This window comes from Plasmodium malariae, assembly GCF_900090045.1.
Source record: "Plasmodium malariae genome assembly, chromosome: 11".
In the NCBI taxonomy this organism is placed as follows: Eukaryota; Apicomplexa; class Aconoidasida; order Haemosporida; family Plasmodiidae; genus Plasmodium; species Plasmodium malariae.
The window spans coordinates 375597-396400 of record NC_041785.1 but is presented as its reverse complement, the minus strand read 5'-3'; the positions used below and the strand labels follow the sequence as shown (position 1 = coordinate 396400).

At 20.4% G+C, this 20804-nt stretch overlaps 4 protein-coding genes across 4 annotated transcripts; 1 reads left to right on the top strand and 3 right to left on the bottom strand.

The window, feature by feature from the left end:
• Positions 1-805: 805 nt before the first annotated feature.
• PmUG01_11015700 (Plasmodium exported protein, unknown function) lies at positions 806-1727 on the bottom strand (the record flags this gene model as incomplete). The annotated part of the gene is made up of 2 exons (XM_029005798.1): positions 806-1361; positions 1519-1727. The coding sequence occupies 2 exons, from the start codon at positions 1725-1727 to the stop codon at positions 806-808; spliced, it is 765 nt and encodes a 254-aa protein (XP_028862352.1).
• A 3243-nt stretch (positions 1728-4970) lies between these two features.
• On the top strand, positions 4971-6054 carry PmUG01_11015600 (Plasmodium exported protein, unknown function; the record flags this gene model as incomplete). The annotated part of the gene is made up of 2 exons (XM_029005797.1): positions 4971-5036; positions 5200-6054. The coding sequence occupies 2 exons, from the start codon at positions 4971-4973 to the stop codon at positions 6052-6054; spliced, it is 921 nt and encodes a 306-aa protein (XP_028862351.1).
• Positions 6055-10986: 4932 nt separating this feature from the next.
• PmUG01_11015500 (uncharacterized protein) lies at positions 10987-11364 on the bottom strand (the record flags this gene model as incomplete). Its single annotated transcript, XM_029005796.1, has 1 exon — positions 10987-11364. One exon carries the CDS (start codon positions 11362-11364, stop codon positions 10987-10989), a length of 378 nt encoding a protein of 125 aa, XP_028862350.1.
• A 7703-nt stretch (positions 11365-19067) lies between these two features.
• Positions 19068-20379, bottom strand: PmUG01_11015400 (Plasmodium exported protein, unknown function; the record flags this gene model as incomplete). Its single annotated transcript, XM_029005795.1, has 2 exons — positions 19068-20150; positions 20287-20379. 2 exons carry the CDS (start codon positions 20377-20379, stop codon positions 19068-19070), a joined length of 1176 nt encoding a protein of 391 aa, XP_028862349.1.
• Between the last annotated feature and the right edge of the window lie 425 nt (positions 20380-20804).

Genomic DNA, 20804 nt, shown 5'->3' with positions numbered 1-20804 from the left:
TCTAAAACATTAAGAATTATCTATTTTTTTTACTTGTAATAATATACTTATTTTTTTCATAATGTTATTAGTACTCACTTTTTTCCTTTTAAAAGACATTTAACTAAAAAATACAAATATTTTGAATAACTTATTTTATTATCAATGGGTAAAAAACAAAAAAATATATCAACAGCATAACAAATAAATAAGCTCCTATAGTTACACAATTCTCTAAATTACTATTAACCAATTATATTTATACCCCCTTCACTACATATATAATATATATATATATATATGCAGTACTCGTTTTATAAAATATTTCTTAGTCCCCACGTAACTATGTACATATAAATTGCTTTTGGTAATTATTATTTCCGTCCATATGCATTTTCATTTTTCTTATGTCCTTATAAGTTATTTAAAAATGTATTATTATTTTTTTATCCGTTATTTCCTTATTTCGTTCATATTCCTTATATGTGCTACTTATGAAAAACGGTAGCCTTAACATTTTCATGGGTGCACCTGCAAATAAAGATATGGTAGTATTTAAAATATGTTGTCTATAAAAGTTATTTTTATTACGTATTATTAACACATCTTATCGGTGTATTTGTATTTTTATCTTTTATAATGAGTTATATATTTAACTAAAATAAACTTTTTTCCACATTTATTATAAAAATTCTACGGAAGTCATAAAACATAAATAATATAAAAAATAGGTAACATTTTATTCTAAATTTATTCAATATGTATGTGCAATCTTTTTTTTTTTTTTTTTTACATTTTTCAAAATTTCTTCATAAATTATGCTCCCTTACTTTCGTAATGTTGGGATTTTAATATTATCCAGATTTATTTTTTTTTTTTCATCATTATTATGCTTATTCTTTAAGCAACTCTTAATGTGCGATATAAAAAGATCCATGTCTTCTTTAGTATTCTGGAACCAAGTATTAATAGCTTTTTCCTTATATACATAAGAATTATTTAAATCTGCTAATGTTTTATTTATAGCATCATGTGCTTTTTGTAAATAAAGTTTTGCCCATACATTATACCAAATATAATTTTTCCATTTGTCGTCCATATTACGCGTACATTCATCATAATGTTCTCTCATTTCTTTTAATACAGTTTTCCATTTTGTAGAAGAGTTTGCACTTATTTGATTTATCATGTTTAAATCATTGTATTCCTTCAAGTATGGTGAATTATGCCTTTTAAGTTTTTTGTCGTTTATATCTTTTACTATTTGGAAATCCCTTTCCCAAGGTCTAAGAGAACTACTTTGTTCAGCCACTATTCTTCTATGTCTTAATTCTATATCACTTTGAAATACGTTTCTACTGTTTGGGCTTTTTACATGGTCCCTATAAATTAAAGAGATATAGGTCTCATATGCATTCTCATGTAAATATATGTTCCTCAATTATTTATACTGTATGAAATTAAAAGAAAAACATAATTTCTTCCCTGAACTAGTATGCTTATATATATATGTATATAATTTTAACTTAAAAATATTACTTCACATTCCAATAAGGTGAATAATAATTTGAAAATAAAAAGTATAATAAGTTTAAACTAATAAAAACGGTAAATATATTTAAGCTTGCATATTTACGACAGGATTTTCCCAATGTAGGCAATAGTGATGTTATTACAGTCCATTTTTTTCCTACATTAGTTTCATTCCTTGAATTTTTGTTAACATTTAAAATACTGAAACTATTCATTTTTCTCTAATTTTCTACTTTTTTTTTGATTTTACATATATACAATATTATAAAAAAATATCGAATTATCGAATTATTGATGTTTTCAACTGTAAAATTTTTTTTTTTTTTATAATTATTTTAAAGTAAAATTTATCTAAAATTATTATGTAGAGAGTTAACAATTCTAATATATATTGAATATATATGGATTTTTAGATTATGTAGTTGTTCTACTAAAACATGAAATATTCAAAATTAAATAAATAATTTGAAAAAAAAAAAAAAATAAATGACATAGTAGTTAAATTTTAGGTTAAATATATATTTAAAAAAAAAAAAATAAATAAACATAATATATATAATATAACTATTTATATCTTAAATATATTCAAATAAAAAGCATGTTCTTAAAAAAGCAATAATTACAATATAAATTATATGCAACCTAATTATTAATATTATATTATATCCATATATTAACTTTCATATGAAACTGTTAAATATATGCGATTCCTTATTTTTGCTATATTTGTAACAGCGCTATATTCAACTTTTAATCTTCTAAATGGAATCATTTATATTATAAACATATATATATAAATAAATATATGTATATAAACAGTTTTACGTTAATGTATTAACAAAATATTATTTAAAGTGTTAAATATCTTATTTTTGGTTATATATATATTTTTTAAAATGGTTTAACAAGAACAATATATAAAATAAAAAGAAATAAATTTATTTTCTTTTAAGAAGAACATTTTTACAAAAGATACAATCACAAACTTCGTATAAAATGATCTTCTGGTAGTACGGTAAAATCTATTTATACAAAAAAAAGCAGAAACATTTATTCTATAAAAATTTTTTACGTGAAGTATTGCTATTTATAAATGAAGAAAAAAACAAAAAAAAAAAAAAAAAGGAAAAAAAACAAAAAAAAACAAAAAAATAAAAAAAACAAAAAAAAAAAAAAACAAAAAAAAAGGAAAAAAACAAAAAAAAAAAAAAAAAAAAAAAAGGAAAAAAAAAAAAAAAAAAAAAAAAAAAAAAAAAAAAAAGGAAAAAAAAAAAAAAAAAAAAAAAAAAAAAAAAAAAAAAAAAAAGGTAAAAAACAAAGAAAACGAAAAAATGAAAAAAAATTATGTATATAAAAAAAATGCCTTAATTTGTGTGTTTTGGGCATACTATTTAATATATTTTAATTTTAACCATTCAACAAAATTTGAAATTACTCCTTTTTTTCTAAGTTATATATATATAAATTTATAACCGTTATGCTATTATTTATCAAATTACACGAAGTAAAAAAATTTCCTTTTGTAATGGGGTTTTCATGATTGATGTTGTATAAAGTGGCTTTTATATTTTGAAATAATTTTGATTTTTTCCTTTAACGCATTATTCCATAAACTCTTTTTCAAGAAATTTAGTTGTTCCATGTTTTATTACTTTTTTGTATTTATATTTTTTTATTAAATATTTTATAAATTTTCCTTATTTAAATAATGAAAAAAGGTATTATTTTAAAAAACTATGAAATGTAAAATAAAAGGGATAAAGAATTGTCAATTTATATATTACTATTAAATATAAAGAATTAATTTCAAACAAAAAAAAGAAGAAAAGGAAAAAGATTAAAAATATATTTTATATATATTGTGGTATATTTTTGTGTAGTAAGAATTTTCTTAATGATATATATGTTTTCGTTTGTGAAGAAATTATTTTAATGGAAGTATTTTTAAAAGAAGGACGAAAATGTGTTCATATATCAAATTTTTTATTTTTAAAGATAAATAATACTGAAGTTTTTTCAATTCTTGGAAAAAACATATGGGGAAATTATATATTTTTTATTATCAAAATATTATATTGTGTCTTTTTTTTCCCGTCCTTTATTTATAATAAACTTATATATCAACAGTTGAGCTTTTTCAAATAATATCATTGAATAAATTTATATATGTATGTTTGTATTAATACCTACAAGAAATTAAAAAATATGGAAATGTATTATTTTTATTAAATCCTATATTCTTATCCACATGTATTAAAAATGTTCATTTTTTGTTAAAGAACAGTTGGAGGATGAATGAAAATTTGTTACATATTAGCATACAAATAAAACGTGTATATAATTTTTTTTAAAATAAGTCATAACACAATGTCACATGAAACCAATATTGCATTTAACTTCTACAAAGGTTATATATGCACGTATTTTAACATATATGACTTTTAGCTTTTGATGTACCATGTAATAAAGGAATCCATATACACATTATACTTTTAAGCATATTTTAACTGTGTGTTTTAAAAAAAATTCATTGAATTATATGACTGTATAATTTATAAAAAAAAATTTTTTTCTTTAAGTTTGAAAAAATGAATTTCACTAAAAACTGTATATCTGAAAAAATAGGACTATAGCTACATTTCTGAATTTTATAAAGGAAAAAAAAAAAAAAATTAATACATCATAGTATTATACAAATATTATTGTCCCTTTAAATATCTTTTGGTATGTTATCCTTAGGATTTTTAAAATTTTAAAAATGATTCCCCACTATTTTATATTTTATATTGTGAGTTCATATTATTGTTATTATAAATAATGGTATATATTATTATTATAACAACGAACTTTTCATTTGAACATCATAATCATAATTATTACGACTTTCAATCACACAATTAAAAAAATTTATCATAATCTTTGAACATATGAAAAAACGTATGAAAGTGTTTTTATATAATTACTATTTTTTAACGCATTAATTATCAACATAATTTTCTACAGATTTCTACAAATATACTAGATTTTTTCCTCTTTAATAAAAAAGTTAATATAAATATGAAGTGTTTCACATAATAATAATTAATATATAATATTTATGTATATATATGTTTGTTTAATTAATAATACATAATTAATACTACATTTGTGGATTGACGAACCTATTTTTATTATAAAAAATTTATACGTTAATTTTATTAAAGAATAAAAAAATAAAATAATTCTAAGGCAAATATAGTCACCATAATATTAGTTTAATATTTATTTTGTACAATATTTATTTAAAAATTTCAATTAAAAACTAAAAAAAAAAAAAAATAAAACCAATAAGAAAAATGTTTATATCAGAAATATAATTATTAATGTGAAGATGTTATTATTACGTAGCAAACAATTTTATAGGGGCGAATTTGGAAAAAGAACGTAATTTATTGTCACAAAAAAAAAGAAAAAATACTATGTTTCTCTTCTTTAATATTTTTTTATTTATTGTGTTAGATTGTACCTTTCAATTTTCTATTAAGGTGAAATACGAATTTACACAGTGGAATTTATAAAACATTTAAGAAATTTATGCTATTTTTTTTAAATTATATATTTTCTTTAAGAAATTAAAATTCTTACATTAGAAAAAGTAGACATTTTTTTTATATTTTAATAATAATTATATTTTTCCTTTTTTTTTAGTGCTCTATATTTTTAAAATCATGGAGTTACGAGTACAACTATGGGAATGTGCTAATTTTAAGAAATAACAGATTATTAACGCATACACAAGAGGAATTTATAGAATTAAAATATGAAAATTTAAAAAAAAAAAAATCAGAAAGTACAGAAGATTTAAATAAAGTACAACAAGCGCTAATAAGATTTGTAACAAATTATATATTAAGAAATATATTAAAAAATGGTGAATTAAAAGGAAATATATCTCATCAATTGGGGGACCTGAATATAATACTGGATGCAGTAAAAAGATATATAACTGTATATTTAAAAGAAGATACATTGAAAAATGAAAAGTTAAAAGAAAGTTTATTAGATTTTATTGGAACCCCAAATGAGGTACAGATGGCTCTGATAAATGATGTCACAGGTTATATGATAGAAAATAAAATAATAAATGTTGTTTTAAAAGAAAATATGCCAGATGAAATAGTAAATACAGAAGAATTGAAGGAAGGAATTGTAAAAAATGAAGAAGTATATGTAAAAAAAGATGAAACAGAAAATGCAGAAAATACAGTAAGTACAATAGGAATATCAACAAAAATTATTTGGAAAATATTAGAGTTCAGGAAAAAAAATAAAATATTTAGAATCGTTAATGATGTAATAGAGGGATTAATACCTTTTATTATTTTATTTTATGTATTTTATTTGGAAAAATCTGGTTCAATAGGAACTTCGCATCCTATTATATATGTTATATTATCTTACTGTTTCCTAATACCAATCTATTGTTTAATGAAAAAGTATATATATAAACGTATAAAAAATAAAGTAGAAATGGTTACAAAAAAAAAAATGGAGAATGACTGATTGTTAGATTACTAGGAATATTGATATGTATAGTTGTACATATGATACACAAGAACTACAAAGAAAAAAAAGATATCATTAGTTATCCCTAATTATGATTGTTATAATGTTCTTATACATAAATATTCACTTACAGAAGAGTAAAACTATACGTTATACTTAATTTGTTTTTGTATTTTACGAAATATATCGTTTTCTTTTTATACGTTAACATATACGATTTGTGGAAGGTAATATTCTTTCATAAAAAAAAAAAAATATATATATATATATGTGTGTGTGTGTATACGTTTAAAACTCCATTTTTATAATGCGCTTTTTTTTTGTTATACAAACTATTTGAAATTCTATTGTGAAATGTTAAACAAACTTTCTAAATTTCATCATTAGTGAATATACGTAGATCAATAATTTTGAAATAGTGCGAAATATAGAATATAAATAATAATTAATAATATAATATATCATTACACTAAGTATAGAAATGAAGGAAAAGATATTTATAAAATTTAATAAAGATCAAAAAAGAGAATAGGTTTTCACACTTAAATATAAGTCTTGAAGAAGTAAAGCTCTTTGAATAAAACATATTAGAAGTTTTATGGGATTACCTTATAATATAATTATTCATATACTTAATGTAAATTAGTGTAACTTTTTTATAATATTGGGAATTTAATTCCAATTTTAATTAAAATTATGTTTTTTATTTATTTTTTTTTTTTAACTATAGTAAGTAAATTATTCTTACGAATATTTCATTATTCAGTTTTGTTAATAATGCATACTTGTAAAGACACATAAACGCCCATTTTAATACTATTTATGAAAAACTTTTTTAAAATATTTTAAATTTAAATATTTATAAAATAAAATTTTTTTTTCCCTATTATGATAGTAGTAATATTTCGAATGATAATATTATAACAATTATAGGAAATTTTCTCATAAAAAAGGCTTATTAAAAGAAACTTTTATGAACATAAGTTCTTAGTACATAATGGAAAAGATTGACTCAAAGAGGGAACAATTCAATTAAAAAAATAAACGCTTCAACAAAAATTTTAATATATATCATATATATAAGTACAATTTTGTAATCATAAACTTATTTAGAATTTGATACACTATTAAATACATATGCCATTACAAGAAAAAAAAAAACAAATTTACAAAAAATAAATAATTTGCTAAAACAACTTATATATTATGAAAATATAAGGCTACTCATATTGTACTAAAAGCTACAAAAAAAAAAAAAAATATTAAAATTAACAGAAAAGCATAAAACAGAAAATAGTTATAAAACAAAGGAGAAAGAACCATGGATGTAAAATATAAAGTGGTACGTCAAAAAATATAATATAATAATTATTTAAATTTAACCATGACAGAATTAACTTTTAATAAGCAAAATCTATATCTTTATATATGTATAAGTATATATGTATTAGGTGAACTTCATGATAAAAGAGAACATGTATGTAAATTTGTTCCAAGTTACAACGATGAAGTAGAGTAACATTATGCGATTATATATCATATAACTCCAAATGGAATAAGATAGTATGTTATCATTAATTTATTTTACTTGTTCCATACACATAATAACAAATCAGTTATAAGGTGAAAAGGCATACTTTTATCTTTTTTTCTTTTATAGTTGGGCGATAGTTTTATTAAATAAATAATTTTATAATAACACTGTAATTCAACTTTAAATGGAATTAACAAAAAGGAACGTCATAAAATAAGTAAAAACAAAAACATAGCACTCAATAACATAAAAAGATATTCAAAAATGCTGGTGTAAAAATAATACGTAGTAAAATGGATAAAAATATATGGAAAAATATATTAAAATAAAGGTTAATTAAAAATGGCAATTTATTTAAAAAGGGAATTGAAATAACAACATAATATACAATAAAATCTTTGAAAAAATATAATCAAATTGTTACTGTATAAAAATTTAGGACAAGAATAAAAATTAGTATTAAAGTTTTCATTAATGTAATTGCAAAAAATTTATATTAAAAATAAAATTCAAAATGTATAATGATAAAATACGCGATAAAGTACTATATACATATATATTTGTACTACGCTATTAGTAGCCCAAGAAAGATTGGAAGTTAATATATGTATATATATAATAATATTGAACATTAGTATCAGTTTATGAATCGCAAAGATAAAGGTTACATAAAAACTAAATTTCTTTCATACCTTAGTATTAGAAGAGAATACGCCAAAAAAATATGTATAGAATGATGATAATCAATTATTAAAAAGATGAAAAATAACCAAATAATTTGAATAGTTGCTGTTAAAGTAAAAATAAAAAATAGCAATTGTACGTGCAATTATTATAGAAACTATAAATAAATATATTTAAGTTAAACTAAAAGGGGAAAAAATGTGTAGATTGCTTTAAATTCGAAAATGAAAAAGAATGCTCAATATAAAAATTTATTGCTTGAAAATAAAATAAAACTAATGAAGTCGTGTAATATTGTGTATTCAAAGTAACATAAGGTGAAAAAAAATAAATACTAATAAAATTTTACTTGGAAAAATAAAAAAGTGGTACACAGTATCATATTTTTAAGTGTAAATTACATGGTAGAAGAAAAAAAAGTTATATTATTTCATTGGAATAGGGTTAGTAAATTTAGTACAAAAAATAATAAGAATAAAGAAATAAAAAAAAAAAAAACTCTTGATATTTTTACATATCCATTGACAGAAGGACTGATTTTATATTATAAACAACGAAAGGAAAATTACATTGTCATATTTTACCATAATACATTAATAGTTGAATCAAGATAATTATTATTAGCAGAAAAAAGTATGCATACACAAAATGACTAACAGAAAATGCACATTGAGATAAATCAGAAACTTAATGGTAATTTTATAGCTGTTCTCAATAACGGATAACTGGAAATAGACATTTTGTTTATAAAACGACAGGTTTACATGAAAATAATATCAATATAATAATTATTTAATAAAATATAATATAGTCATTATAAGATTTATTTCTTTTTTTTTTTTAAAAGATTAACACTTGGATACAATTTTATGTAGATGTATATTTAAAAAGGCCACAAAAAACAATAAAATAAAATAATTCTTATAAAACTTATTAAAAAATATTTGGGATGATTTATATAAATACGCAAATACAGAAAAAGTTGGATACATATTTTATATCAATAATAATTATAGAATATAGGGCTTAAATATATATTTAAGAAAATAAAATAAAATAAAAAGAATACAAATGACTTAAAAGAAAACAGAAAAAAAATTTCTTTTGCAGTATTAAAGAATTATTAGGCATATATTACGTAAAAAAAATAAGACTTGAACATTCGTATATATATATATATATATATTATAAACAATTTCAAAAAATGTTCCATAAATTTTACCTATAAATACTAATCCACTACTTAAACAGTCTAATTTTCAATTAATTTGTACATTCGCATTAATTTTGTAAGACATTTTAGATTAAAATGTATTTTTCACTTTACTATGTATATCCTTGTTCTATAATAGAAGTAAAATACTATAATATGCATTAAAAACAACAATAGAATTATACTGATTTTGAAAATTTCTTATTATCTTATTTTTATCTGTACCATTACATATTATATTCTTTCTTTTTTCTCTTCTTTTATTAGTAACTGATTTCTTGAATTGCTAGTTTTAAGATATGATATTATATATTACTCGATTTGTTCGCACTTATTTTACTTTTGTACTAATTTCATGTTGAAATTGGTGTATTTATCCCTATGGAATTATTTCTATCACCATTCCAACGATGCCACTGTTTTTCGCGTAACTCATTTGTCAACAAAAGTGTTAAAAACCAATCATTAAAAGCATCCTGTTTATTATTTTCCCAATTGGATCACCCCCTCCATCTATTGTTCATAAATACATTATCTTTATCCTATACTCAATTATCCCATTCTTTCCATTCCATACATACTCTTCCTTACTATTTATTTCAGTCTTAATTGTCTTTTGAAGGTACCCACGTCAGCCATTTTGTACTCTCCCAATTATACCAGTACTGTATCACTTTGAGTTTCCAGTCGATCATTAACCATGATATAATTTTTTCCTTTTTCCAGTCCATTCATTCTTTTGAGGTAAAATCATCTAAAAAGAATTTATTTTCACACATCCATTTTTTTTCCTCATATTTTTTATATTGTGTTTTTCTGTTCTCATTCAATTTCCTCACTTTTTTCATCCCAATTTAACTATTTTTCAAAAAAATCGGATTTGTATTCTTTATCTATATGTTCATTATATAATGTATCCATATATTTTTCCGTCGATTTATGTCCATTAAGCCAAGCTTTATCTTTTTCTCTAAGACATTTGTTTTCTTTATCTCCTATGGATATACTGAATCGTTCCCAATTATCCAATTATGTCTTCCAGTTATTCCTCCGGTTTTCTTTCCAATATTGCAATGATGGACTTTGTTCATAAATATTTACTGACTTGTAATGTTCCTCTCTAATTCTGTTTCTATGGATCTGAAAAGACTAAAAGAAAAAAAAAAAAAATTAAATTAAATAAAAAATATGATAAAATAAAATAATAAGATAAAATAGAAGGAAAAAATGATAGGATAAAATAATAAAAGCAATATTTCAAATGTTTTTACAGAATTATATTTCTACAGTTTATTTCAATTATTAAAATTATACAAAACGCTTTTGTACAGAGATGTACGTTATTCTTAGATTACCATAATCATTTGCTTTAAAAGTTAATTAAACATTACAGTAAAGAACAAAAGGATTAAAAATGAAAAAAAAAAGCTCATAATTGACTTGAAAGATAAAAGGTCTCTATCTTTAATTTTAATTTTTGAAAAAAAGATAAATCTTCTCACTTAATTAGGATATCTTTTCCGAATATATCTGTTAATAGTACATCATTATTAATAACTGCATTCGTATCCGTTACATCAAAATTCATTGGTTCATCATCTGCACTTACACCATGATCCATATCTTCTCCAATACCATTTTCCATAGAAAAACTTTCAGTATTGCTAATGTCCAAAGTATCAACTTCCTCATCTACTTCCATCCCACTATTTTGTAATTCATCAATATCTAATTCATTATATGTTTCTGGAGAATCGCTCTCTGGACCATAATAACTTTCTAACGCTTCACTCTCTACTTCTAGGTCATATTTTGTTTGACTGTCTGCATTATGACGTGATAAAGTGTTATCTTCTATAGTACTATATGCTTCCATGTTTGGAATACACTAATAAAAAAAAATATATATATCTTTTAAATAAATGAGAATTTTCTCTGTAAATTTTAAAATATCTTATAATAATCAAAGTAAAATTCTAAATATTGCATATTTATGTTTTTCTTTTTGAAAGAACCATAAAAAAAAAAAAAAAGAAAGAAAGAAGAAAAACAGGTAGAGTTAAATATAAAATGTCGTAATAAAATATTAGAGAAAATAAAATGTAATCAATAAAACAAATTTAATTTATTATTTCCATAAATATATTCTACGAATTATTATATGATGATTAAACGATTTCACATGTTCGACATATGTATTTTTTATTGTAACATTTTTTTTAAAAATATGATTCTAATGTGAACAAATATTGAAAGTTATTTTTATAGAAATTAATTTTATTATTTAAATGAATTATTTTAATCAATATATGTATGATACATGTTCAATAAAATTTAAGTCTTAATCAATTAGTATATTTATTTTTCTTTCAAATAATAGATCACCTTAAAAAAGTACGCCGCACAAAATATTTTTTAAAACAATTAAAAATAAATCATATATATATATGTATATTTAATCAATCAGAGGGATCCACCTATTATTTGTATTCTATTTTTACAAAATTTAAATAAGTTCATATAAATACACATACATTTATTTATCATAACAGTTTAACATATTTTATATAAGGAACATTCTTTTTTATTACAGATTCATATTTTTTTATTTTTATGTACCGTTCATGATGTCATAGTATTCTTCTATTATATTAATTGTTCTAAAATAATAAAAATATAAATTAAAAGAAAACAATTAAATTAATGGAACATAAAATACAGATTTAACTAGTTATTAAAATAAATATATATATAAAAAAAAAAGTGAAAATTAAATAAAGAAAATAAAAAAATATAACATTTATAATATATGTATGCTTTAATATACACATATTTTGTCTTACTTTTTTTTTTTAGTATTCTAGTATAAAAATAAATCTTATTGGACTAATGGGACCTAGTACTGACAGAATGATTACAAGCTTTTTATTATGGATGTTGAATATTTTAATATAGATTATTTTTGTTTATTTCATAATAAAAAAAACACTTCATTAAACTTTTAACTATTTTGGCTTATTTATTTTTTCATATAATATATTATTTGAACTTTAAAAAAAATAAAAAAATTAAAAAATACGAGGAGAATGTAGGTTGGCATGGGAAAAAAAAAAAAAAAATAGTTTAGTGTAATGCTAATGTGGTAATAGAAAAAATGATAGGTTGTTTTTTTAATTACCTTATCATTTATTATTGTTTTCATTATTATTAAATATTAGCATCGTCCCTCTTAAAAAGAAAACAATATAATGAAAAAAGGAAAAACATTATTTAATTATGTATATACCATAGAATTTATTTCTTAAAAAAATATTTTAATAATTTTTTTCAGAATTATGGTAAAATAAATTTCATAAGGGTTGGTTCAGAAGAATTATGTAACTATATATATATTTTTTTTTTTATATCAAAATAAGACAAATAAGAATAAAATAATATAAATGAAATATTTTTTTGAATACTTTTTTAAACGAAAAAATTGGGTTAAGGTTATTTAATAAATAATAATGATAACAAAAGAATTAAATTAATTCGTAACATTAAATAATGAAGATAAGAATTTATTTTAAAAAATTATGAAGCATTTAAAATTAAATAATTATGATACTTTAGGAAGTTCATGATATCAAATTGAATAGAACAAGTATTATTATTTATAATATAGAATGTGTCAATCTGTATTATGATAAAATATTTATATCATTATCATAATATAAATTTTTGATACTTTATAGAATAATTTCCTCTTCGTTATGGGTTTTATTCTTTTTAATAAATTATAATAAACCCATGAAGAAAATATATATTGGAATGTATGTGATTTAATAGTGTAAAAAATTATAATTTAAAACAACTTAAAAATAAGTTTTATGTATGAAATAAATAGATTGTATCATCATTCATTTTATATTTATGTAATGGAAAAAACATTGAAAAAATTATTTGCTAGTATATTTTATTGTGTTAATATGATTAATTTAATGGTAAGGAAAACAAATAAGTTACTAAAAAAAATTAGGAAAATAAAAATAATACACATGCGTAATATATACATTTATATAAATATATATATTTTATGTAAGTTTATTTATCAAATAAAAAAAAAAATAATAATAAAATAAAATAAAAATATTGCTTAATAGGTATGCTAAATAATAATAATAAATTTGATGTAAGAAATGTAACAGGTACAAAATGGAATTTATAAACCATGTTTCAAGTACATGTAATATAGAACGAAAAATAAGAAAAATTACTTAATTACATTTAACATTAATTGGTAGTATAATTTCTAGTAATTATTTTAATCACACGTAAAAAAAAATGTTTATATATATAATAATGTAGAAGCAGAATGAGAATAAACTTAATAATATAATATTAATTTTATGAATATTCTTACAAATTACCTGAATGAACGTTAATTTGCAACGTTAAATTCTATAGTTTTATGTAGAAACAATCATAGAGTTATATATGAAAAAATATAATTTAAAAAGCTGATGTCTTTTTTTCGTTTGTTTGCTTTAATAAATATTATCATTTATATATCATAATTCACATATTAATTTAAAAATGTATGGGGGAAAAAATAATATTTATTAAAACTTATAAGTAAACATTAAGAGCATATATGGAAAAAACTATGAAAATAATGAGAGGTTATTAGTGAAGGAACATTAACGAGTACTTTATTTTAAGATAAATTTTATTATACATAATGAAGGACAAAAAAATTACTATTTAAGAAAATCATTTTCTTTTTTTTGATAATTTAAGAAACTTATAAACAAATAATACATATAACAAACAGCACTTCCGTATAAATGAACATTAATATATAAACATCAAAAAAAAAAAAAAAAATTTCTTTAGTATTATGTAGAAACATGATTTATCATTTAAATAATTATGCTTTCAATCTATTCGAGTTTTTACATTTAAAACCCTTGTACGTTTACTATTCCATAAGCATAATATTATTCATATATATATATTTTTTTTAACTTATACTGACCTAATTATAATAGATTTGATAAATTCTAAAAATTCTATAAGGTAAATTGGGTTATTTCTGTTTTATAAATTATTCATTCTTTCATTTATTCCTTGTTCATCATTTGTGGTGTACAACTTAAATTAGTAACTAGAAATTATAAAATAATATATCTTCATTAACTTCAAAAGATTATTTATTTTGATATTATTTTTTTTCTAAATTAATTCTTTTTCCTTTCTTGGTTATTGATTCCATTGTTACTCATACATGTGATTATTAACTGTTCTATGCAGTTATTAAATAAAAAAATTTTATGATTTTTACATTCTGATCTTATTCTAAACGCGTTATTTATATAGTGTTTTAGTATAGTTTCTAACCGACTGAATGAACACTCTTTTTCTCTGTTATTTATATATTTTAATTTGCTTTACTTTTTGTATATAATTTATTATGTGTGTAGAAGATTGTCTGTGCAACTGAAGCGCTGGAATTATTGTCCAGTGTGTATCTTTGTTAAATTTTCATTTTTGCATTTGCTTATTTTTTCATTTTATTCATTCTCTATTAATTCCATTTTTTTAATTTCTACTCATTTTCATTAATATATTTTTATCAATATATTTCCACACAATATTTTTATTTCTATTTTAATACATTCCTGTGGGTGAGCGTCATCCCAAGTATATATTTTTTTCAAAATATCAGATTTACATCCACTGTTTTGTGTGTGTTTGAACCTAATTCGTCGATTTAAACTCGATGCTGCCTATTCATTTTTCAAGTTCTTTGTTCTTTTGATTTGATTTACTTCTTGTTTTGATTATCTACAGGCAAGCAAAAATACTTAAAACCTGTTTGAATTTGCATCATCCAAATAATCCATTCGTTCTATATCCATTCATGTGTTATTTCCGTCTTTTGTACTTTTTATTTTCCATTTTGTCATTTGAAGCAGCTTTATTAATTCTCATCTGTTCTTGAAGAGACTAAATAAAATTATTAACATTTTTTGAAAAAAAAATTCTTTAGATTCGAATTTAGATTTTTAAAAAGAATTAAAAAGTTTACATATATATGTATATATATTTTTTCATACGTGATATTTTTATTAATCCAAAAGTACAATTCAAAAGAAAAGCAAAGAATAAAATGGTGTTTATAAGTATAAATAAAAAATCGTTATTCTTCCTTGAATTTTTGTTAATATCTGGGTCTTAAAATTTACCTTAGATCAATTTGGAAGAAATTCATTTTTTGAGACATAATAATATAAATTCTTTTTTTATTTTTTATAGCTACACGCTTTAATTACATAAAAAAAAAAATTTAAATCTTTATTACTAGAACGAAAGTTTTCCCTAAATGTTAATATGAACAGTAGCGAACATACGTATATTTGTGAACATCATATATTTCGTATTTTTCATTTTTTAAAAGGGGAAAAAATAATAACGGGTATTTTAAGATAAATAAATATTAACAATAATAAGATGAAATTCAAAATAAACGTAAAAATTTTAATTTATTATATGTATAAAAATTATAAAACAATTAAAAATGAAAAAGGAATTTTATGAAAAGTTGTAAATTTATAAATTTTACTTTTACTTGAGATTTAATTTAAGGGTATAATAGAATTTATATATTTGATTCTTTTTATTATATTACTTTTACTCCTTTTTAATAAATGATATTGTATATAATTAGCAATATCTGTTCAGTTCTAAAAGCATTACATCGTATATAGGGATAGAAAAAGTTGTATATGTAGAATTTTCATGAATAAATATCTACACAAATGCAAGCATAATACATACATATATAAATATAATTCGATTCATATGTTAGTAATGATTATGTCTGTTATAGTTGTACAGTTTTTACTATTTTATTTGAAAATACATTTATTACTATCTGTAATATTTACGTTTACGAAAAATATTTTGTGCACAGTTCTTATTATTTTGATTTGACATTGTGATATTACACTAAATATAAGCATAAAAAAAAAAAAATACATGATTTATAAGAGTTAATAAAAAATAATAAATACATTTAAAATATATACATATACATATATGGCAAATTAATATAATATAGTACACATAATTTTTTGGGAAATTAGAAATAATACTTGTGAAGTATGTATACAAAGATTATATATAGTTCAAAATATTTAGCAAAAGGGCTATTGTAGAACATTTTTATATAAATTATAATTTGTAAAAAAGAAAATAAATTATGCTATAAATTTTTCCATTTATTCGCATTATTATATGTTATATAACTTTTCATTATGTTGTGTATAACAATATTTTATTTAAGATACATTCAAAAAGTTCAAATTTCATATTTTTTATTTTTTTTAATTTATATTGTTAAACGCTGATTTCCTAGCAACTTTTTACATTAATAATAATTCATGTGATACATTTATGCTAGTTTTTGCAAAATTATCAAATTAATAAAAGTAGGTGTAAATGCTACAACTAAGGAATATATATTATGAAAATAACATAACATTTTAAAATTTTTGAAGATAATAATGCACAGGAGATGTTTTTAATATGAGAAATATATATATTTAAATATCTTACCAAGAAGAATGTTGTGACAATTGTTATAACAATTCTTTTTTATGTAATTAAAAATGAAAATCTCATTTTATTTAAGATCAATATTCATTATAATTTTTCAAGTCTTCCACATTTATATTTCAATTTTTTAATAGCTTAAATTTTTAATTTTAAAATGATTACTCGTTATTTTTAGTAGGAAAATAAGGTAATTCAGTAAATTGTGATCATATATATGTTTACAAAATTATACGAAATTGCATATATTTCAATGAACAACTTTATTCGCCCATAAGAGAACATGTTAACTTTTATTACCTATGTATGTAAAAAATAAAAACTAAAAAATAAAAAGAATTTATGACCTAATAGAGTTCGTATTTTATGCATATGTATATAAAGTAATTTCTGTTATTATATGAAATATAAAATGAACAAAGACAACATATGTATAAAATAATTTTTTACAGAATTTATTTTAATATATATAATCTTATATTTTATGTAGAGTAATCAACATAAATTGAATTTTAATTTCTTCTATATTTATGTTGTATATTTTATGTATAAATGTAATTATATCACTTTAACTTATGCTTAAACTTGGGGGACATTTATAAGCATAAAATATATATGTACATTTACACTTTAAGAATGTTATATATCTTAACTTTAAAAATATGACTATAACAATTTTTATGATATACGTTATTATACAAATTTGTTTATAGTCCGAAATTTTATGAGAGTCAATTAGCTTGCATAATATACGTTGAGGAACCCATAAAAAGAGGGGAAATAAGTATATATTAGTTGTGTGTTATTGTTATTTTTTGTTTTTTTTAATTTTTATGTTCTTCATAATCTTAAATGAATTATAGCTAATATTCGTCCTAACATATATATATATATATATATATATATATATATTTATTTATATTTATATTATAAAAGGAGAGGACTAACAGATATTGCTTCATGAAATGTAAATAAGATTTGGATGGTAATGCAAGTAGACATTATATTATCATTTTCTAATAATTTTGTTCTTTTGTGAGCTCCTTTAATTCTAGTTTGACTACCCTCATAACTACAAGCAAGTAAGTGAATTGAAAATATAAACACATAGAAATATGGAATATATAAAATAAATACAAAATTAGAGAATTGTAAAGATTTCTATAAATAGGAATATTATAGAAATAATGTAATTATATAAATAAGGATATAGAACATTTTATCAGAAATCGCATAACTTACTACTAAAAGAGATTACCCATGAAGAAATGATAATTGAAAAAAAAGGCATATTAAAATATTTTCTGAGATATTTTATTAACATTTAAAAAAAATGAAATTCATATAAGACAACAATACACGAAATAATAATCGTTGTATCAGAGTATAATTTATTTCTGTAGACATAAAATTATAATACAAAAAATAGTTCTTAAATTTGTTTTTAATAAACATCAAGAATGCCTGAATAATTAATTTTTTTTTATTTAACAGAAATAATAATAAATTTGAATTAATAGTTGATATATGTTATAAAACATACTCTACAAAAGTTTTGATACATTGTTTTAAAGAATAATATAAAATTTAATGAATATATCTCAACTGAACATTCCTAGATGAATTGAAAAACCAAAAAATATTATTAATTTTTAAACAAAAAAAAAAAAAAAAAGAACAAAGGGAATCTTTTAAAGTAATACAAACTCTTTTAAATAAATGATTCAGTTAATAACTTTATAATTAATTAAATTATAAAAGAACTTCTAAAATACGGAGAATAAAAAATTATATTAAAAGTTTTTTTTTTTTTTTTTTAAATGTTAGCCACATTGTAAATGTAAATAATACATATACACATATATATTTTTTCTTTTGTATATATAAAATTTTAAACATTAAAGAATTACTGTATTGTATCTGTCGCTTTTTAGATAATGACCCAGGATAATATCCATATTCTGAAATTTTCTTAATATTATTTTATTTTCCGTAAACTTTACACAAGTGTTTGCATTTTTTGTATTTATGGAATACATAATATAATGCTAAAACAACAAAGAAGACGGATATAACAATACCAGGAGTTACATTTTGTAAAGCAAATAATAATAAAAATATACTCATTGCTAAAACTGGAGATGTGATTGTTAATCCGTCAACAATTTTTTTATTAAATCCTCTTTTCTTCTTTGAATTCTTATTAACAACATTAGCCATTAATGTTTTTAATAACTCTGATTCATATATAGCATCTGTTTTTTTCACAAAATTTGTCAATGGGTATAAAACTTTTTTTATTATTCCTTTTCGTTTCTTCTTACCACGCTTATTTTGTCTTTTTCTTTCGTTCATATTTGAAAAAGTTCTAGAACTTTTAGTAGACTTATCTGTAACAGCTTGACTTCTATAATTATGATGCTTAGATGAATCAGGTTGCTTTTTATAGTAATCATTTTCAGATTCTGATAAACCGGATTGTTCTTTATAATGACTAGCATATTTTGACGAATCAACGAAAATTTCAGAAAGATCATCATCAGATTCTAATGAATCATAATGACTATTATAACGATCACCAACATTTTGTAATTTATTGAGTGGTTTTTGATAATTATTATGATTTGATGATTTATCAATTGGTTGTTCCATTTCTTCTTCATATATAAATTTATTAGGCGGTTTAGGAATGTCCTGAACATACTTCACTTCAACACGATTCCCTGGATATTTTTCATTTCTTATATATTTATCTATTAATTTATTAAAATAAGCTTCATCTTCTGATGATAATTTTGCCACGGAAGCAGGATATTCATCATCATAATAATAACATTCATCATTATTATCATCATAATAATATTCATCATTATTATCATCATAATAATATTCATCATTATTATCATAATTATTATATTCATCATTCACTGAGTTAATTGAACTTTCACTTGTATATACATTATACATCTGGGGCATTGGTACCCGCTCCCTCAATGATCTTCTTATAATTATGTCTACTGCATTATTTCTGTTGATATTTCTGTCCCATGATTTACCAAAGTTACTCTAATAATTAGAATAAATATTTCGCATTTATAAAAACATATTTATAATAATTATTAATAAATTTTCCACGTTATGATACAAATATAAAATAACAAAGAAGAAAAAAATTCAAATATATAATTATAGTTTTTTTTACCTTATTTGAATATTGGAATATCCATATTAAAATGATACATGATAAAAGTTTAACAAAAGGGAACTTTGTTATCTTTTTTTTCGTTAAGAACATCTTGAAATTTACTAAATCTTTTATAATAAAAAAGTCCCTGACTATTAAAATTTCCTCAATAATATATAGTATATGCTGTTCTTTTTTAATCGTTTTTTTTTTTTTATTTCTAGAATAGTAAAATATTTTGTTTTGCTTTACACTTTTTATTTAATACAATAAAATATTATAACTTAGAAAATTAAAAAAAAAAAAAAAAAAGAAAAAGGAAAATAAGAAAAATACATTAAAAATATAAAAGTAATATATATAACTAAAAATACATATAAATAAATAATATCATTAATTTATCAGTGTTCCATTTTAATTTAATAATATTTAAAGTATTAAAATTATGTATAAATCAACTAAAATTTGTTAATTCAGGAAATTACATATTTGAAAAAAAACAAAAATATTGCGTAGTAGTAAATACTATCATCTTA